At 40.9% G+C, this 22566-nt stretch overlaps 1 protein-coding gene across 2 annotated transcripts in view; it reads left to right on the top strand.

The window, feature by feature from the left end:
* LOC134342672 (casein kinase II subunit alpha) overlaps positions 1–22566 on the top strand; it is a 136869-nt gene that overhangs the window by 40363 nt on the left and 73940 nt on the right. For both annotated transcript variants that reach the window (XM_063041079.1, XM_063041080.1), the window contains one exon: positions 17160–17388. In XM_063041079.1, coding sequence (XP_062897149.1) covers positions 17288–17388 — 101 coding nt within the window. In that variant the 5' untranslated portion in view covers positions 17160–17287. The remainder of the gene's footprint in view (positions 1–17159; positions 17389–22566) is intronic.

Genomic DNA, 22566 nt, shown 5'->3' with positions numbered 1-22566 from the left:
AAAAGTGCAAGCAATAAAAGTAAGTAGATAGCGTTCAGATCTGAAGTATGTGAAAGTGAGTCCACAGGAGCCCACTTGTTGCAGGCCACAGTCTCGGTTCAGTACGGAGGCAAGTAAATGCCGCAGAGCAGTGAACTGAACTGGCTCGCCCCTCATCTCTGGCCCTGGCACCCTGCCATTTTCAATCTGGCCTGGCACGTACGTTGTACACACCTTGCTTTTGGACCTGGACCCTACTGCTTTGATAGGCTCATGGGCTCAAGCCCTACTGCCTTGATTCGGCCCGTACCTGACCTTTCCAATTTGGCTTGGCGCTTAAATCAATCAACTTCGTGTCTTTTCCCACTCTTGGAGCCAGATTCTGTCTTGCCTCAGTTCTGCTGCATCAAGTTGCCTTCAAGTCTGCTCCAGCAATAGCCAAACATTGGCTCATTTCCAGTTCTCTGACCCAACACCTCGATTTGCCGCAACTACCCAGTACCTTTGAGACTTCAGTTCACACCACAAAAATGGCAGGTCTGACAGGAAAGTTGCAGGCTGTTGTTTGCAGTGATCGTTTACCAGAAAAAGTGTGATTAATAAAGTATTTAGTTGTTTTCTTTGTTTTATTTGCCACCACCAAGTTGTCACTGAGCTTCACCTGCGCCATCTTAAACTGGATCTGTGTTTTGTTTTGTAAGTTCAAGACGTTAAACTAATTCAAAGGAAGAAATGCGGGTCTAATTTTGGGTTTACTTCTAGTGAGGCGCTGATAAAAATGGGGAAACTGGAGTTTCTGTTGCACATTCTGGCCATTTTGGGTGACCATGTGACCTGAGACAATAGACAATAGGTGCAGGAGTAGGCCATTCTGCCCTTTGAGCCAGCACCGCCATTCACTGTGATCATGGCTGCTCATCCACAATCAGTATCCAGTTCCTGCCTTATCCCCATAACCTTTGATTCCCCTATCTTTAAGAGCTCTATCCATCTCTTTCTTGAAAGCATCCAGAGACTTGGCCTCCACAGCCTTCTGGGGCAGAGCATTCCCTATATCCACCACTCTCTGGGTGAAAAAGTTTTTCCTCAACTCTGTTCTAAATGGCCTACCCCTTATTCTTAAACTGTGGCCTCTGGTTCTGGACTCGCCCATCAGCGGGAGCATGCTTCCTGCCTGCAGCATGTCCAATCCCTTAATAATCTTATATGTTTCAGTAAGATCCCCTCTCAGCCTTCTAAATTCCAGTTGCTCCACTCTTTCGACATATGACAGTCCCGCCATCCTGAGAATTAACCTTGTGAACCTACGCTGCACTCCCTCAATAGCAAGAATGTCCTTCCTCAAATTTGGAGACCAAAACTGCACACAGTACTCCAGGTGTGGTCTCACCAGGTCCCTGTACAGCTGCAGGAGGACCTCTTTGCTCTTAAACTCAATTCCCCTTGTTATGAAGGCCAGCATGCCATTAGCTTTCTTCACTGCCTGCTGTACTTGCACGCTTGCTATCAGTGACTGATGTACAAGAACACCTAGATCTCGTTGTACTTCCCCTTTTCCTAACTTGACTCCATTTAGATAATCTGCTTTCATGTTCTTACCACCAAAGTGGATAACCTCACATTTATCCACATTAAACTGCATCTGCCATGCATCTGCCCACTCTCCCAGCCTGTCCAAGTCACCCTGCATTCTCATAACATCCTCCTCACATTTCACACTGCCACCCAGCTTTGTGTCATCGGCAAATTTGCTAATGTTACTTTTAATTCCCTCATCTAAATCATTAATATATATTGTAAACAGCTGCGGTCCCAGCACTGAACCCTGCGGTACCCCATTGGTCACCGCCTGCCATTCCGAAAGGGACCCGTTAAACGCTACTCTTTGTTTTCTGTCAGCCAGCCAATTTTCAATCCATGTCAGTACTCTGCTCCCAATACCGTGTGCCCTAATTTTGCCCACTAATCTCCTATGTGGGACTTTATCAAAGGCTTTCTGAAAGTCCAGGTACACTGCATCCACTGGCTCTCCCTTGTCCATTTTCATAGTTACATCCTCAAAAAATTCCAGAAGATTAGTCAAGCACGATTTCCCCTTTGTAAATCTATGCTGACTCAGACCGATCCTGTTACTGCTATCCAGATGTGTCGTAATTTCATCTTTTATAATTGACTCCAGCATCTTTCCCACCACTGACGTCAGGCTAACCGGTCTATAATTCTCTGTTCTCTCTCTTCCTCCCTTCTTGAAGAGAGGGACAACATTAGCCACCCTCCAATCCACAGAAACTGATCCTGAATCTATAGAACATTGGAAAATGGTTACCAATGCGTCCACGATTTCTAAAGCCACCTCCTTAAATACCCTGGGATGCAGACCATCAGGTCCCGGGGTCTTATCAGCCTTCAGACCCAACAGTCTATCCAACACCATTTCCTACCTAATATAAATTTCCTTCAGTTCATCCATTACCCTAGGTCCTTTGGCCACTATTATATCTGGGAGATTGTTTGTGTCTTCCCTAGTGAAGACAGATCCAATGTACCTGTTCATCTCGTCTGCCATTTCCTTGTTCCCCATAATAAATTCACCCGTTTCTGTCTTCAAGGGCCCAATTTTGGTCTTAACTATTTTTTTCCTTTTCACATACCAAAGAAGCTTTTACTATCCTCCTTTATATTCTTGGCTAGTTTACCTTCGTACCTCATTTTTTCTCCGCGTATTGCCTTTTTAGTTACCTTCTGTTGCTCTTTAAAAGTTTCCCAATCCTCCGGCTTCCCACTTGTCTTTGCTATGTTATACTTTATCTCTTTTATTTTTATACTGTCCATTACTTCCCTTGTCAGCCATGGCCTCCCCTTACTCCCCTTAGGATCTTTCTTCCTCTTTGGAATGAACTGATCCTGCACCTTCTGCATTATTCCCAGAAACACTTGCCATTGCTGTTCCACTGTCATCCCTGCTAGGGTAGTATTGTTCCATTGAATTTTGGCCAGCTCCTCCCTCATAGCACCATAGACAGTGTGGGATTTTTTTCTGGCTTCCCTTTGGATCATCTCTGCCGTAATAGGGAGACATTTGATTTGCATTAGAGAGAATATGTCAAGAGGAGTGTCTTTTTTAGTAACTTTTTCTAGTACTTTCTTTTCCAAGGGTAAATGAGACTCAACCTGCAAATTAACCTTCAGGGTGATCTACACAAGAATTCCCAAGTCCCTTTGCATCTCAGATTTTAGAATTTTCTCCCCATTTAGAAAATAATCTACACATTTATTTCTTCTACCAAAGTGCGTGACCATGCATTTTCCAACTTTGTATTTTATTTGCCTCTTTCTTGCCCATTCTTCTAGTCTAAGTTCTTCTGCAGCCTTCCTGTTTCCTCTACATTACCTGCCGCTCCACCAACCTTCATATCATCTGCACACTTAGCAACAAAACCATCTAAGTCATTGTTATACAGCACAGAAAAAAGCGGTTCCAGCGCCATCTCCTGTGGAACACCACTAGTCACCAACAGTGAACCAGAAAAGAATCCTTTTATTCCCACTCGCTGCCTCCTACCAATCAGCCAGTGCTGTACCTATGCTAGTAACTTTCCTGTAATACCATGGCCTCTTAACTTGTTATGCAGTCTCATGTGTGGCATCCAATCAAAGGCCTTCTGAAAATTTGAATATACATCATCCACTGCATGCCCTTTATCTATCCTACTTGTAATCTCCTCAAAAAAATTCCAACAGGCTTGTCTGGCAAGATTTTCCCTTAAGGAAATCATGCTGACTTTGTCCTAACTTGTCCTGTGTCACCGAGTATTCCACAACCTTATCCTTAACAATTGACTCTGAGTCCCCTATCACTACCACTTCCCTCTTCTCCCTCTTTCCCTTTTGCATCACGGACCCGTGCTCAGTGCCAATAACCTGGTCTCCGTGCCATTCCCCTGGGAGGTCACCCCCAATAACATTATACTTAATATTGAGGAGAATGGCCACAGGTGATCTGTGCTAACTGCCTATTCACTTCCCTATTCCTTCGGATATTCATCCAGCTACCTTCCTCCTGCGACTTAGTGGTGACTACTTCCTTGTAACTCCAATCGATGAGCCCCTCGCTGTCCCATACAACCGTGATGTGAAGTTCCAGGACACTTCACTGGGATTTATGTTAAGTGTTTAACTGGTAGTCTCTGACTTTCAAGTGCAGCTTTTTTTTATTATACTTGTACATGATCTGTTCTTAGGCACATCTTTAGTACTCGTATTTAACATGGTCATCAGTGGGTAAAAAACTGGGATCAAATATTTCAAGGACACAAAAGTGGAAATTAGCTGCAGGGCTTTGTGCACCAGCTGGCAACAATGTCAACATGAAACTGATTTCTAAATCCACTTAGATGGCTTGAATTGGGGAATTTTATTAATGTAATAAATAATAGGTGATTAGAATTCATGTATGCAGTGTTCTGGCACTAACTGAGCTGTGATCACATTGATGGTCTTATAGTGAAATAGCATGGAATGGATGAATTAACCCATATTTTTCCAAGTTTAGCTCTGGACAAATTTGTTTAATGGCTTGCTTCCCAAATTGTATTCTTGATTCATAGATATTCTTACATGTATATTTGATCTTCCTTGTAAGATACTGTATATTTACTACAAAAATACACAAGTTCAGTGTGTGTGTGTGTATATATATATATGTATATATATATATATATATATATATGTGTGTGTGTGTGTGTGTATATATATATATATATGTCAAAAAGGCCTTTTCTTTCCTCATTTTCCTCATTCCTCAATTGTTTGCAGATGGGCAATAATCATTTCATAGATTTTGTGATTTAAGCCAAATTCAGATTTCTGCATCTACAGGATAATTCAATGTAGGATGGGATAAAAGGAGTGATTCCACCCCCCCCCCCCACTTTGTGATTGAGCTTCTTGTTGCTGCTCAACTAGAAAGGTATTTTAAGAGATTTTAGTTTCAGCTGGGGTAACAGTTAAATTTTTTTTGACAGGGAGCTATGCTAATAGAAGGTGATGGCTGGAGCTACAATCATCTAGGATTCTTGCAGATCGTTTTCAATAGCTTCCAACAATAAAATGTGAATGAGAGTTTGTGGCAACAGATGGCTTCCCCATGTGCTGATACTTAGCAAACATCGATCCATCATTGCCTTTCAATCCTGTGACCCAAGTTGACAAGTATTTGCAAACCTCTTCCCAAATCTGAACTGAAGTCTGAGCCACAATCTGATTTACCTTTGAAAATATTTGTAAACCTACAGCAATGTTAGGAATTGACACATGTTTATTCATGGCCTGAGTGAAAGTGGCAGGATTTTGTTTTGAGATACAGCATGGAATAGGCCCTTCTGGCCTTTCAAATTGCGCCGCACAGCAGCGCGCCAATTTAATCCTGGCTGAATCACTGGATAATTTACAGTGACTAATCCACCATCCGGTACGTCTTTAGACTATGGGTGGAAACTGGAGCATCCAGGGGAAACCCATGCGATCAGGGGGTGAATGTAGAAACTCCTTCCAGACAGTGGCAGGAGTGACTTCCAACTTCAGACAGATTTCAGTAGCCCCAAGTAGTATGGCACTTCAGCCATGATGTGTGCTGATCTTTTGATGTACTCTGATTAATCTAATCCTTCCCATCACATAGCCCTCCATTTTTCTTAAATGCCCCTAACGTATCTCCCTCTTCCACCACCCCTGTTCCATGCACTGGTCACTCTGTATAAAGAACATACTTATTTATTGGTACTTAGTCAGGAAGGAACATCAACCTGGTGTGCAGTTGATAGATTAAGGAGACCTCTATGTTTAATTGTGAATGTGCAGTGACACAAAATGATGACTAGAAAATTGCAGCCGTTTATTGGTGACCCCAGATATCAGACCCTGTTGCCCCTCCTCAGATTTGGGATGGGCACAGTTGCCAGAGTGATGTATTTGAGAGTTGCTTGTATGGAATTGTGCACCAGTCTATTTCACTGCTTTTAAGGTGAAAGAAAAATCGTATACGAAGAGAGATGTCATATTCTGTTTGTTTTCATCACAAATAGTGAAAAGATGAGAGGTTAACCAAAGTTCTAGAACATTTATTTAGAATTCTAAATTTGAACCCCCACCCCACCCCCATTTAATTCAAGTGATTAAACTTAAACTGGAAGTTTTCATTTAATAAAAAACACAGGTAGCTACGAAGCTACCAGATTCTGGTTAAAATGTATAGGTTCACTGCTGTCCTTCAAGGAGAGAGTCTCTCGCCATTACTCCATTTGGCCTTTTTGCCAGTCTAGATCCACTAATGTGGCTGACTCTTGTTTCCTTAGTTCAATAGCAATTAGATCATAAGACGTGGGAGCAGAATTAGGCCATTCAGCCCTTCCCCATCATTCCATCATGGCTGATTCATTATCCCTCTCAACCACATTCTCCTACCATCTCCCCATAACCTTTGACACACTGATTAATCAAGAACCTATCAACCTCCCCCTTAAATATACCCAGTGACCTGGCTTGTACAGGTCTGTGCAATGAATTCCACAGGTTCAGTAACCTTTGGCTTTAAAAAAAAATTCCCCTGTCTTTGTTCTAAATGGATGACCCTCTATTCTAAGGCTGTGCCTTCTGGTCCCCACTGTAGGAATCATCCTTTCCATATCCACCCTATCTAGGCCTTTGAGTGTTGGATAGGTTTCACTGAGATTCCCCACCGTCATTCTGCAAAACTCCAGTGAGTACAGGCCCAGGGAATTGGAACGCACAATAAATGACCAGCATTGCCAGTGAAGTCCACGTCATGTCGGTGAATGAGAAAAAGAGCTGACTTCTTTTAATGCTATTCAGCTGTTCCCAATCCTCTGTAAATTTAACCTTGTACTTAAAAAAAAAAAATCTGCCCTGTTCTGCTTTCACATCACTCATGACATTGCTGGTCGACTTTGACTTTCAATATTGTTGAACCTCTTAGCATGTCACTGTCTGCTAAGACTCTTAAAATGTTTGAAATAGCCTTTTTTAACCTCTTAATTTTTGCTTTCTATTGCTGTCAGTTTTGTTTAATGCACCTCTGCAACACCAGAGAATATTTTTCCAAGTTAAGAGGCGCATGGTGTTATGTGAACAAACTGTAGAGTCATTAATTGATAGATAAATTGTTGAATATAGACTTTTTAATATAGGCTTTTTTTGCATTTATCAAACTAGGGCTATCTTTTCCTTTTTCTTTTTCCCCCCCGACTTCACCAAATGGATCTGAGTTGACCAAGGTTAATATTAATGTTAATTGTAGTTCTGCTTGAGGAGTCTAATGGCTGCACAGATTAATTATTTTAGAATTTCAGGAGGTGGGTGTCACTAGGAAGCTTAACATTTATTGCCATCCCTTAACCACGCAGGTGGTGGTGAGCCATCATCTTGAATTGCTCCTGTCCATTTAGAGATGATCTACAGTATTGTCTTGTAGGGAGTTCCATGATTTAGACCCAACAGTGGTGAAGGAACAAATATGCATTTTCCAGTCAGTAACTTGGAGGCAAACTTGTAAGTGGTGTCTTTCTTCTTGGAGGTAGATGTTGAAGATTTGGGAGGAGCTGTTGCAGTACTCCAGCTGAATACAGGCAATCTCTAGGTAACTAGCAAGATTTGTTTTTATAGATGTTCTTTAGTCCGTTTTGGCCTTAATTTGGAAGAAACACCAAAATGTCATTAAGTTTCATTCCTCCACAGTATTGTAATGAATGACATCAAAACTATGTAAGATTGATGAAGGACAATTACAAAAAGTGGAGAAAGGGAAACTAATTTGCCATTTGTAGGAATGAACATGTGCGTTATGAGGTGATTCCCTTTGGAAGGTTGAATTTGAAGGCAGTATTCAAGATTAATGCTGGGGATCTTGGGGTCCATGACCATAGATCCCTCAAAATGGCTTCACAAGTGGTTAAGGCGGTGTATGGTATGTGGGCCTTCCTTACTCGGGGTTTGAGTTCAAGAGCAGTTAGATAATGTTGCAGTTTAATTAAAAAAAAAGAACATGGTTAGACCACACTTGGAATATTGTGTTCAGTTATAGTCGCCCCGTTTTTGGAAGGATGTGAAAACTTTATAGACGATGTAGAGGTGATTTACCAGAATGCAACCTGAATTAGAGAGCATATCTTATGAGGATTGGTTGAGCGATCTAGGGTTTTCCTCTTTGGAGTGAAGGAGGATGAGAGACAACTTGATAGAGGTGTACAAGATGTTTAGAGACCTGGAGTGGACAGCATGCACCTTTATGGCTCATACATAATAAAGTGATTGGAGGAAAGTATGGGGGGGTGTCAGAGTTAGCTTTAATTTTAGTGGTGGGTGCGTATAATGGCCTGCCAGGAGTGGTGGTAGATGCAGGTACATTAGGGCCATTTAAGAAACTCTTAAGCACATAGTTGAAAGGAACATGGAGGGCTGTATAGAAGGGGAAGGGTTGAATTGATCTTGGAATAGATTAAAAGGTCAACACAGCATTGTGGGCCTTAGGGCCTGTACTGTGCTGTAGTGTCCTATGTTCTATAAAGTGGCAGAAATGTGCACATGGTGTTAAATAGTCTGCTCTTTTTCTACATTTGCTGTTGTCAATAGCTTCCATCATTCTGATGAGAAATGAATTGGGAAGTAATTAGCTGAAATAACTTTACATGCTTTCTGTGCATTGAAGATAACTGGGTAGTTTTTCTGCACAATCAAGTTGATACCAATGTTAAATCTCTCCGGAACGATTTAATTGTGAGCGCAGCCAGTTTTGGAGGGCAAGTAGTGTAGGCCAAGAGCCTAAATTCAACCTGAGCCCTCACTGTCCTATCCTGCAGTGCTTCCAATGCTCACACTAATTAATTTGGGCGTCATCTCCAGCCCACATGTCTTAAATTGGATTTTTCATTTCTTTGAATTTGGAGCTGTATCTTGTCCCCTCTGCTGGCCTTTAGGCTGTCACCATCACATTTTATCCTGTGCTCTGAATTTTCTCTGTAGTCTGAAAATGTGCGATACTGTTTCAAGGAGAACCACTTTGCTACTTTTTATCTTTGCTACTCTTTCTCTTTGCTCAAAATTCACGATATTATATCTCTTCTAATCTTCTTGCCTTGTCATGTTCCTTTTTGGGGTTTCTTCTATTGTTCTCTCTAAGTTTATGTAAAGGCGGCTTCTAGTTACGACTCTGTGTCGACGGAGAAAGCATGACAAACTGCCTTTTTGTGCAGGCCATTTTCTGCACAAATTATAGGCAACGTTTTGATGGTCGTTGTGTACTTGGACTTTGTGGCCCAGTTAGAGAATTGATTAAAATATGTGTACTCTGCAGTTCTAAGCTGTTAATTTAATAGCTAGCTCACTTCATAACTGATTGCAACAAAGCAATGGATTGAGTTGGTAATGGTTATGATTTTTAGTGGTCCAGCTTATGTTTGTTTATCAAGTTGGGCAGTTGGACAGAGAGAGGGGGAGAGAATGAAACATAATAATTTGAGTCAATGACTATTCATTAGAACCAAAATTATCGATAATCGTTTTGATCCTTGAGCTTGATGGTTTTTTCGCAAGTTGTGAAATATCTGGTTCAAGTGTGACAGTAAAACCCTTAAGTCCCCACACGTAACAATGTCCAATGTTTGTTTTTTTGTGAGTATGTCATTCACAGCACTGAAGCCTCTTTCAACAAGGTAGGAGGATGGAAATGCAGTGAAGAGCAGTTTGGCTCCTCTCCAAAGAGCAGGAAACTTCATATGACAGTGTAGCCACATACCACAAAAGCTGACATTTTTGAAAAGCATTTTTTGCTGCTTCTTCATTCTGATTTTTGATAATTTTTTTCCAACCTCTCTTCCTGTTCATCCACCTTACAAAGAAATGGGTTAATTATCCAGTCCGGAATTTCCGGATCATTCAAATCCTTGAATCAATTCTGAAAATCCTTCAGTGACTGCGGGTGTAAAAGGCACTCTTGCAAATCACCGTCTGTGAAAGAGAGTGCCATACTTCCCATGCAGGGAAACTGTGAAAACTTACTTCTCCCAATGTTTTGCTTACGTATTTCCAATTTTCCAATAAAAGTGGAACACTGCACATTTTGCCTAGATTAAATTGAAATACTCACCCTACTCTTTCATATTTAGAACGTTCATTTTGTCTCACAGATTGGCTAGGTATGTCACATCTCCACATAGTTCAATCTTGTTTCCCAAACTCTTGTCGACTTTGAGCAAAAATTCAGCCACAGTGTCAAAAAGATCAAAGTAAGTTTTAAGCAGCAGCCTTTTGACAGCCAGTGTGTAGAAGTGAGCGTTTAAACTCTTCATCGTTATTTTTGCATAACTGGCAAAATATTCTGCTTATAATGATGCGCTTTAATTTTGTTGATAGCAGATATTACAAGAGTCATGCTTGAAAAAATTCTCTTGCTGAGATCTTTGGCTGCGAGATATTGATGATGAATTAAGCAATGGATTGCAAACACACTTGGAATCCATTTCTTTTTTCATAAATGCCACTAAACCAGCATGGCGACCTGTCATATATGGTGCTCCATCTGTTGCACAAGAAATTATGTTCCTAATCAGAATACCTGTACACCAAAATGTTAGTGTGCAAAGCAGTGGTAATCCCAACGTTCCTGTATGCATCAGAAACCTGGACAACATACCGACGACATCTGAAGGCACTTGAAAAGTTCCATCAACGCTGTCTTTGAAACATCTTAAATATCAGCTGGGAAGATAGAAGAACCAACGTCAACAAAAGCAACAATCATTGAAGCCTACGTCATCAAGAACCAACTAAGATGGAACGGTCATGTTGTTCGGATGAAAGACGAGTGTCTGCCAAAACAAATCTTCTACTCCCAGCTTAAAGAAGGCAAACATAAAAGAGGTGGACGACAGAAGAGATTCAAAGACATCTTAAAAGCCAACATGAATCTGAACTGACTGAGGTCTACAAGTGAGGAGATCCAGAATTCAATTGCATAAGGAGGTATTGAGGCCCAGATCTTGGAATTTACTGACTAGTTTTGAGGGGATGGTGGTATAAAATGCTGAGCTGTAATTGATGAAGTGCATTCTGATATTTGTATCTTTGTTGTCCAAATGTTCCAGACAATGAGATGGCATCAGCTGTAGACTTTGGTAGGTGAACTGGAGCGGATCCAAGTTGCCTTTCAGACAAGAGCTGATGTGCTTCAACACCAGACTCTCAGTAAACTTCATCACCGTCAATGTAGCTGCCACTGCGTGATAGGTTACCACGCTCTTCTTGCTTGAAGCAGGTGGGTACCACATACTGCTGGAGCGAGCGGTTGAGTTATCTGAATACATCAGCCAGTTAGTAAGCACAGGTCTTCAGTACTTGACCAGGTACTCCGTCCAACCAAATGCTTTCCCTGGATTCACTCTCTTGAAGGTAGCCTGCACTTGATCTTCAGATACTGAGACCCAAAGAATGTCAGGAGACGTGGGGGTTCGCGATGGTTGCTCCAGTTCTGGTGATGAAAGTGAGCACAGAAGGCATTGAGTTCATCTGGAAGAATAGCCCTGCTGTCCTCTGTGTCACGAGATTTAACTTAGTGGGAGGTTATGGCATTCAGACTCTCCCACAGCTGTCAAGCATCCTTCATTGATTCATCCAGTCTAGTCCACCTGTGAGATGACTTTCCGGAGAACATACAGTAAAATTTCTGCATAAATATACCTAAAATGTGATCAGATCTTCATGTAAATCCTAAAACTAGATAGAGAACCCAATTAAATAATAACACAAAAACCTTACTCTTCATTTATTTATTGAGAGAAATGATACAATATTACATGTATTTCTTGGAAAAACTATGTGAACCTTTGCTTTCAGTAACTGGTGTGACCCCCTTGTACAGCAATAACTTCAACCAAGTGTTTTTGGTAACTATTGATCTGTCCTGCAAGTTGGCTTAGAGGAATTTTAGGCCGTTCCTCCTTACAAAACTGCTTCAACTCTGGGATGTAGATAGGCTTCCTTGCATGAACTGTTTGCTTCAGGTCTTTTCACAACATTTCTATTGGATTAAGGTCAGAATTTTGACTTGGCTATTCCAAAGCACAAATTTTCTTCTTTTTAAACCATTTTGTTGTTTACTCTTGTCTTTTGGGCCATTGTCTTAATGCACTATTCAAATTCTATTAATCTTCAGGTGATGGACTGCTACCCTGACATTCTCCTATATAAAAAAAATCTTTGGATACAGTTTTGAATTCATTGTTCATTGCAAGCTGTTCAGGCCTTGAGGCAGCAAAGCAGCCCCAAACCTTGATGCTCCATCCACCATGGGATGAGTTTTCGGTGCAGTGCCCTTTTTCCTTCAAATATAGCAATGTGCATTTCTGCCAAAAAGTTCAACTTTTGTCTTATCTGTCCGCATAACATGGTCCCAGAGGGGGCGTAGAACATCCAGGTGGTCTTTTGCAAACACAAGACATGCACGGTTTTATTTTGCAGGGCAGTGGTTTCCTCTGTGCTGTCCTTCCATGAACACCATTCTTGTTCAGTGTTTTTCTTATGGTGGACACATAAACAGAGACTTTAGCAAGTTCCAGAGATTTCTGCAGGCCTAAGTTTGTTACCTTTGGGTTCTTTTTCACCTCCTTCAGCATTGAATGCTGTGCTCTTGGTGTGACCTTTGCAGGATGCCCACTGCTATGGAGAGTAGCAACAGTACTGAGTTTCTACCATTTGGAGACAATTTCTCTTACTGTGGACTGATTGACACTTGAGTCTTTAGAAATGCCTTTGTAGCCTTTTCCAGCTTCATGTATCTTTACAATTCTTCTAAGGTCCTCTGTAAGTTGTTTTGCTTGTGGCATGGTGCACATAAACAGATCGATCTTGAGAAGAGCAGGCTCTGCCAGTGACCTGACTTTGTGCGTTTTTTTTTATAAGGTAGGACACCTTTCCAACCCATATCTCCAATCTTATCTCATTGGTTGGAACACCTTACTCCAAATAACTTTTGTAGGAAGCATTACAACAGAGGTGCACCTACTTCTTCTAACAACTACATGTAATACTGGATATTTTTCTCAATATATAAATGAACAAGTACAATGCTTTTTGTATTTTTTTTATTTAATTGGGTTCTCTCTATCTTGTTTTAAGTCTTGCATGAAGATCTGATCACATTTTAGGTCATATTTATGCAGAAATAGAGAAAATTCTGCGGGGTTCACAAACTTTCTAGAACCACTGTACCTGCACCTCTTGTAACATTCTTGACCTCTGGACTGGAATGCTTCTGAGCAAACTCCGGATTTCATTGTTCATCCAGGGCTTCTGATTTGGGTAAACCCTGTAAGATTTCTTGTGACACACTCATCCACATCTGTTTTCAGCTGTTACGACCCTGGTGTAATGATTCGAGTCCTCAGATGAGTTCTTGAACACAGCCCAGTCCACTGACTCAAGATCTCCAGCAACCACCTCTTAGTTGTCTTGATCTTTGGGGCCTTGCTTTTTAGGCTCTATTTGTATGCAGGTAGTAGGAGTACAGCTAAATGATCTATCTTGTCAAAATGCAGCCTCGGGAAGGAAGGATTTGCATTCTTTATCATAATGTTGCAATGGTCTAGTGTGTTGGAACCTCTGAAACAGGTTATGTGCTGGTGATAATTGGGGAGGGTTTTCTTCAAACATGCCTGGTTAAAGTCACCGACTATAATTTGAAATGTACTGGGTTGGGCTGTTTCTTGCTTGCAAACAACAGTGTGTAGTGTCACAAATGTTTGCTTGTAATCAACTGCTGGTGGTATGTAAACTGCGGTCAGCATCACAGATGAGAACTCCTGAGGCAAATAGAATAGCCTTACATTTAATCGTTAAGATTTTCTTTAGGGGAACATCTTCCCAATGTCCATGCACCAACGAGAATTGACTAGTGAGCATGTGCCACACCTTTCTCCTTACCAGAGTTCGATCCATTCTGAAAATCGTAAAACCTTCTGGTCGTACCTTTACGTCAGGTGTGTCCACATTTAACCAAGTTTCAATGCAACGGACAATTGAGATCTGCCTTATCTGCCTCTGATACAGCAGCCTTGTCCTGAGATTGTCAGTCTTATTTTCAAGCAACTGCACATTCACCAACAAGATGCTGGGTAGAGGAGGCCTCATCCTGTTGCGCTCCAACCTGGCTTGAATTCTGCCTCTTCTGCTGCATTTTCGGCCATGTTGTTGAACCTTAAAGGCGCTGCAGTTAACTGCTGGCTATAGTTTATGACTTCTGCTCCACATTTAACCATCAAGCATGAGATCTAAAGATCATTGATGTAATTTCGTAGTCTGAAATTATTGGTACTTACTGGTAAAAAGTACAAGCATACATCTTTCATTAGTCTTATGATTTTAATATTGTTCTGTATTAGTTACTGGAAGCTAAAGGAGTTGAGTATTTAGCTCATATTGGTCATAGAGTAATTACACATTCAATGTAATTTACTTTTAATTACACTCAAGCATACTCTCCTTTTTGGAAAAATTCTTGAGCATAATCCCAATTGTACAGTTTCATTCTGAGGCAGTTTCTCAATCTTGATGTTTAAATTTGGCGTAAAGGGAGCATCTTGGCTGCTGGCGTCTGGTACTGCATATCTGTGGTACGATGGGCTTAATGAATAGCTGTGTTTATATTTTATAAGGAGGCACTTGATATTTCTGCATAGTGATATTTTGCAATGAGAGGATTTTTGGTATCTTAAAAAGATTGTCCTCAATTTACTGGAGTATTTGAACATATTTGCATGGTACTAAAGCACATAAGATATAGGAACGGAATTAGGCTATTCGATCTATTGAATCTGCCCTGCCATTTTATGATGGCTGATCAGTTATCCCACTCAATCCCATTCTTCTGCCTTCTCTCTGCAAACCTATCAACCTTTGCTTTAAATATACCCAATATCCTGACCTCCACAGCTGTCTGTGGCATCGAATTCCACAGATTCGCTGCCCTCTGGCTAAAGAAATTCCCCTTCATTCCTCCTGTAGGAACATCCTTGTAATCTGTGGCTGTGCCTTTTAATCCTAGATTCCTCCATTATCAAAAACATCTTCTCCACATCCACTGTATCTAAGTTTCAATGAGATCCTCCCCCCACCCCCCCATCTTCTAAACTCCAGCGAGTACAGGCTCAGAGACATCAAATGCTCCTCGCATGTTAACACAAACATTCCTGTGGGAACAAAGCGATGACACAATAAACATTTCAAATGTTGTAAAGGTCTTCTCTGTTCAAAAAGTTTAGCCTGTAAAATACAAGTTTCCAGTGCATAATATTATTTCTGTAGCAACACTTTAGAAATGCCAGCGTTTAGTCTCCTGTTATTTGCAGAGAAATGTCTAATGTTTTTCTTAAACTGTGGCAAAATAACATGCTGTTACGTGGTCTTCATTTCAAGTCAGCTAATTAACCAACATACAGTAGGTTTCAGTGAATTTGGATAGAACAATGAAAACCTAAAATTAAGCTTCAGGTAAGTAATTTTATGTGGGATAGATATGGGAACCTTCTGACTGTGATTTGGATAAGAAAAGTAGGCAGGTGATGAGACTTTTATATTGAAGGGTAAAAAGACTTCGGTCTTTATTGCAGGCATATAGAGTGCAATAGCTAGAAGGTTATATTGAGCCATAGGTTACTCATCTGGAATAGATTCTAGTTATGGGAACTATATTTCTGTTTATCTATCTGCCATCTACCCATCGGGATAGGCATTTCCGGCCTTTCAAGCCACACTGCCCAGTAATCACCCAAATTAATCCTCGCCTAATCATGGGACAGTTTACAATGACCAATTAACCTACTAACCGTGTCATCTGTATTCTAAAGCTGTGTGCTAACCACTATGCTACTGTAGTGAGGAGGATGCAGAAGTTTACAGAATATTACCAGCAGTGAGATTGATATTGCTCCTTGAATAAGAAAATAGTCCACATTTTATTCAAAATAATGAAAGGTTTTTCCATTAAGTGGATTGCCTGAGGAAGTGGTTGAAGTGGGCCCAATAACATTTAAATTTGTATAGGTAATTTCAGTGGGATATGGGCCAAACGTGGACAAATGGAACTAGCTTAGATGGGCATCTTGGTTAACATGGTCGGGTTGGGCTGAAGGGCCTGTGTCCACACTATTTTTCTCTGATTCAATATTTCTGTTACTTCGTTCTATTTTCTCAGGCCATGGCAGATTCAGTTGGTGTTACTAGCTTTAATCTATAGTTGAATTAGTTTTGATAAAATTATTGGTAGTATGTTCATTTCAGGTTTACTTATAACGTTATACTTGCTAAGGATTAGCAATGTACAGTCCAGTCTGTAGCTGCGGTCTTTCACAATGCTGGCTTGAATCGTACAGTACTAAATGCATGGTGGAATTTAATTTATAAGAAGCATCAAGGTAAAGATTATTATTATATAAATATGGAAGCTGTTCTTTTTAACTTGTATTCTGATATAATCTAGGATTAGTGCAGTTGAGTGGAACCTGTGTAATGTTGCATTCAGTGTCCTTCCAGATACAGCTTTAAGCTGTAACATTATTTAAGTTTTGTAAAATGGAGAGCCATCCACAGTACCACTGATGCGGCAGAGAGGGCCTCAAGATGGCTGTGGCTCAAAAGAGGGGAGCTATGGAGTCATAAGTAGCTAGCCATCTGGACACAAGCTGGGGTCTGATCAGCCCCGGCTGGGTCACCTGGAGGAGGTTGTGTGATGTTGAAAGACCCAAAACACCCGATGATTCCAGGAATATCACTGAAGATGTGTCCAGAAGCTTCAATAGATGTATGTACACAGCATTAGCTTTGAAAGTTGTCAGTGAAATGCTCAGAGTAGGAATCTTCCCAGTGCAATACTGAACAGCCAAAGGCACAACGTGTACCATAGCCAGTGCTATCTGATAAATGCCTGTATCTAGTTGCTTCTTGATGACATTTCTGTTTCTTTTATTTCACTGAGTTTGAAACTTGCTGATTTATTTTTCCTGTGGATCGTGGGAGAGTTTCAATAAATAGATACAAAAAGTAGAGTTTTTATTATCTTTTGCCTAAACTGAAAAGACATCCAATGTTAATTATCACATTTGTGCTCTCCTTAACAGTGAAAAGCGTGATTGAAGAGAGACCCTTCCTATTCTGATTGCCAACACCGAAAGTAATTGCTTGCCCTCAGCTGGTAAAACCACTCGATATCTGCTTCTGAACTGCCTCCAGTCTCCTCCAATAAGACATGGCAGGACCTGTGCCAAGCAGGGCCAGAGTTTACACTGATGTGAATACACACAAACCAAGAGAATACTGGGATTATGAAGCTCATGTGGTGGAATGGGGGTAAGTCTTTTTAAATCAGATTGTTTTGAATTTTTTGTAACAAACGTCAGATAGAATTCCATTTAATATTGTCATGTGCAACCTAACAAAAACTGCCGATTGACTCAATGTGATTTTTACTCTGTAAGCAGAAGTCCAAACTATTTGTTCAATCTATGGTCTTACAAATCTGTTTTGAGTGTTGGTAGTGTTTGGGCAGTGGAAGAACTGCTTAAACATGATGGGTGAAATCTCATCCATTTGAATAGGCAATGTATTCAATTGAAATATAGCAATTCAGGAGATGTGCTACGCTGAAGCTTTGTTTCAGTCCTAGAGAATCCTGTTACAGTTACAACATTCTGACTCAAATATGAGAGAGTTAGTCTTTGAGAAAATATATCCTTGAAGTATTGTTGACTACATATAAGCTTTAACAGTGACAAATTGAATAAGTTGTTAAGGTAATATACAGTCTTGTACTTGAGGAAAGTTAGCATAGTAATTGCAAAGGGATGAGTACTTATTCAAACTGTTACATACCTCAAGGAGATCTTGTGACTTTCTTGTGAGAATGATGTAATGGTCTTTTGGAGGTCACCTGATGTAACTTTCCGGCCGATGTGAGGTCACGTGATGACATGTTCACCACGGGTATAAAAGCAAAGACCTCTGGTGACACAGTTAGTTTTTCCAGCTAGAACATTTGTCAGTGTCTCCGTTCCGTTGCATATTTGTTTTATGACGCAGATTCATTTTTATTACGGCGTGTTCCGTTACGTATTTGTTTTATGACGCAGTTTCATTTTTATTACGGAGTGTTACATTCTATTGCAAGGTACAATAGTGCTGGACTGGCAATTTCTGCCAGATTTGTTGATGTACCTTTTCAGTAGTATTGGAGAGTGAAGATTTTATTGAAGTACAGGACCTGAAGGATTAAGAGAAGTTGGTATCGTTGGGCAGTTTAATAAAGGATCAACCTTATTGAGTCTTTGTTGAAGAAATAGTGACCTGCATCGAAGATAACTCTTGCCAGAAGAGCAAGGTAGTCCATGCAGGATTTGCTCTCTAGAAATTAAGGTCAGTTGTCTTAAGCTGTTTATTTCCTTCCTCGTGAATCCTATGGACAGAACCAGCAGGGAGCTCGCGTCTATGAAGAAATCCTTCTCCAGAGAAGTCTCTCCCAAATGAATGTATAGATCTGTTGGACTTTCGAATTTACCATTTTAAGAACTGTATTTGACCTTACCGCTTTAAGAACTGTTTTCGCATTTATCTCTTTAAGAATCAGTACCGAGTGACGAGTTGTTGAACGGCCGCATAGGGGTTAACTTCCTGTTAAGGTTTTCGTTTGTTTTTTTATTGTTTATCCGTGTTTAATAAATGTTTGGTTGTTTTTATATAACCTGACTCGATTCATATTCATTGTGCTGGTTACGTAACAAACCTCACGATTTTAGTTTTAATTTTTAGTAAATTGTTGTCAGGTTTTGGAATTTTTCTTTAGATTTGACATGATGCACAATGCTTTGTGGACTTGCTCCAAAAATCCTACTTCAATATATTTGTAATTTAGAAATGAGACAGTAAAACGTGAAACTGGTTGTGGAGGCCGAATACTTTTTAAAGGCGCTGTAGATGCTGCCTCAGTGCTGAGTTCCTCCAGCATTTTGTGTGCATTACTTAGTTCCACACTTTTTAGGTAATGTGCTGTAGAACTTCCATTAAGTAAAGATGAAGGTGTATGTCCAAGTTGGGGAAGATGTGTAATTTGGAAGGGTGCAAGGAGTTGTAGTGCCTGCTTTTGGTGAGAGAACTGGTAGAAGTCTCAGGTTTGGGAAGTGCTGTCAAAAAGAGTATGGAATACGCTTTGTAGATTGTATTCAAAAATGAATGTTGGTAGTAAACTTGACATGTAGGCTTTTTGTTAGAAATGTAACAAACTATCCATATAGAGTCTAAATTTAATACAGAACTTACTATTTCCTGTGATTAGGCGATGACTTCAATCACTACTTCCTGTTCCTGTACCAGCCATCACTCCCCTTGCCCACTTTGTGGTGGCTATCTCCCCTCTCCGCTCTTAGTCCTGTTGCAGGGTTTCAAACCAAAATTTCAACAAGTCCACCCCCACCTCCACAGGTTCCACTCGATCCGCTGAGTTCCTCCAACAGTTTACATGTTGTTTCAGGTTCTATCATCTGCAGTCTCAGTGTGTCACCTTGATTTTAATTATGTTTATTTTCTTTTCCAACTTGACATTTTTTTTTTGTCTTCATTGTCCTACAACAAAGATGTGCACTGGTACTTTCACGGAAGTGCTGGTGCCTGGGTGAACCACACTGGTCTGCTGTGGATCTGGCCAAATTTCTGCCCTCCCTATTACTGTGTGCTACTGCAGTGAAAACCTGCCCTTGAATGAATTGCCCCATGGCTTGTCATGGAGAGGTGACTTGTGTGGACTTGGATTGTGTTGTTCAGATGAGAACTGCGGTTTCTGAGTGCTAAGCTGAGGGTAGCACCCAAATCAGTACATTGAGTATAGATCGTTGCTGGGGACCAGCAGCATCTCAATTTGTTTGGTTGTACCGCTCTGCGTAGGCCAGAGACTTCGCTGTTGCAGCAAGCACAATAATAGTTGTTGGCTATTGAGCTTGTTGCCATAGAGAAATCTCTGGATTGAGGACAGCTGTGCAGCCAAAGGAAAACAGCAGCTTCCATTACATCCAGCATGAGAAGAGACCATAGGATCAGTCTCCACGCATGAAGCAACTGCTGCCAGTCCACAATATTGGACCATCTTCACCTTGTTAGTCAGGGTACAGGCCTTGGTGTAACATCTCTGTCCTAAGCAGCTGTACTGTTAACCCTAGCTAGACCAGGTCAAGCTCCAGATTCAATAATGCATTCGCTATATAATGCTATAATACCTCCTTTTAGGACCATAAGATATAGGAGTAGAATTAGGCCACTTGACCCATTGGACTTGCTCCACCATTTCATCATGGCTGATCCGTTTCCCTGTCAGCCCCAATTTCCTGCCTTCTCCCTGTATCCCTTCACACTCAGACTAATCAAGAATCTATCAGCCTCTGCTTCAAATATACCCAATGACTTGACCTCCACAGCTGCCTGTGGCAACAAATTCCACAGATTCACCATTCTGGCTGAAGAAATTCCTCCTTGTTTCCATTCACAATAGACAATAGGTGTAGTAGTAGGCAGATTACTATGGTGTCAAGTTAGGAAAAGGGGAAGTACAATGAGATCTAGGTGTCCTTGTTCATCAGTCACTGAAAGTAAGCATGCAGGTACAGCAGGCAGTGAAGAAAGCTAATGGCATGTTGGCCTTCATAACAAGGGGAGTTGAGTATAGGAGCAAAGAGGTCTTTCTGCAGTTGTACAGGGCCCTGGTGAGACCACACTTGGAGTATTTTGTGCATTTTTGGTCTCTAAATTTGAGGAAGGACATTCTTGCTATTGAGGGAGTGCAGCGTAGGTTCACGAGTTTAACTCCCGGGATGTTGGGACTGTCATATGTTGAAAGATTGGAGCGACTGGTCTTGTATACACTGGAATTTAGAAGGATGAGAGGGGATCTGATTGAAACATATATGATTATTAAGGGATTGGACACGCTAGAGGCAGGAAACATGTTCCCGATGTTGGGGGAGTCCAGAACCAGAATAAGGTGTAGACCATTTAGAACGGAGTTGAGGAAAAACTTTTTCACCCAGAGAGTTGTGGATCTATGGAATGCAATTCAAAATAGATGTTCCTCCATTCTGAGGCTGTGTCCTCTGTTCTTAGTCTTCCTCACCATAGGAAATATCCTCTCCACTTCTACTTTTAGCGTTCAATATGTTTTAATGAGATCCCCTCTCATCCTTCTGAATTCCAGTGAGAACAGGCCCAGAGCCATCAAACGCTTCTCATATGATAAGCCTTTCAATCTCAGAATTATTCTCGTGAGCCTCCTTTGAATCATCTCCAATGCCAGTCCATACTTTCTTAGATAAGGGGTCCGAAACTGCTCACAGTACTCCAAGTGAGGCCTCACCAGCACCTTATAAAGCCTTAACATTACATCCTTGTTTTTATATTCTAATCCTCTCGAATGCTAACATTACATTTGCCTTCCTCATCAAGTCAACCTGCAAATTGACCTGTAGGGAATCCTGCACGAGGACTTCTAAGTCCCTTTGCACCTCAGATTTTTGAATTTGTTTCCATTTAGAAAATAATCAATCCTTTCTTTTCTTCTACCAAAGTGCATGACCATATGCTTCCTGACACTGTATTCCATCTTTGCCCATTCTCCTAATCTGTTTGGCCTTCTGTAGTGTCTCTAGTTCCTCAACACTACCTGCCGCTCCACTATCTGCAAACTTGGCCAGAAAGCCGTCAATTCCTTCATCCAAATCTTTGACATTTAATGTAAAAAGAAGCAGTCCCAACACAGATCTCTGTGGAACTTCACTGGTCACCGGCAACTAACCAGAAAAGGTTCCCTTTATTTCTACTCTTTGCCTCCTGCCAATCGGCCAATCTGTGCTTGTATCTTTCCTGTAATACCATAGACTCTTAAGTTGTTAAGCAGCCTTGATTAGCACCTTGTCAAAGGCCTTCTGAAAATCCAAGCACCCAACATCCATCAATTCTCCTTTGTCCTGTTTGTTATTTCTTCAAAGAATTCCAACAGATTTGTCAGGCAAGATTTTTCCTTAAGGAAACCATGCTGATCCTTGGCCTATTTTGTCATGTGCCTCCTAGTACCCTAAAACCTTATCCTTAATAATTGATTCCAACATCTCAACGACTGAGGTCAGACTAACTGGCCTATAATTTCCTTTCTTCTGCCTTTCTCCCTTCTTGAAGAGTGGAGCGACATTTGCAATTTTCCAATCCTCTGGAACTATGTCAAAATCAATTGATTCTTGAAAGATTATTACTAATACCTCCATAATCTCTTCAGCCACTTCTTTCAGAACCCTGGAGTGTGGACAATCTGATCCAGGTAACTTAACCTACATTCAGACCTTAGTTTCCCAAACATTTTCACTGGGCTCGAAATGTTGACTGTACTCTTTTCCATAGGTGCTGCCTGGCCTGCTGAATTCCTCCAGCATTTTGTGTGTGTTTCTTATCTTTGTAGTTCCCTTTATTCCGCTGTAGTACTTATGCTTCTGACTTTAG

Source organism: Mobula hypostoma, chromosome 2, assembly GCF_963921235.1.
Source record: "Mobula hypostoma chromosome 2, sMobHyp1.1, whole genome shotgun sequence".
Taxonomy (NCBI): Eukaryota; Metazoa; Chordata; class Chondrichthyes; order Myliobatiformes; family Myliobatidae; genus Mobula; species Mobula hypostoma.
This window is presented reverse-complemented; position numbering and strand designations above follow the sequence as displayed.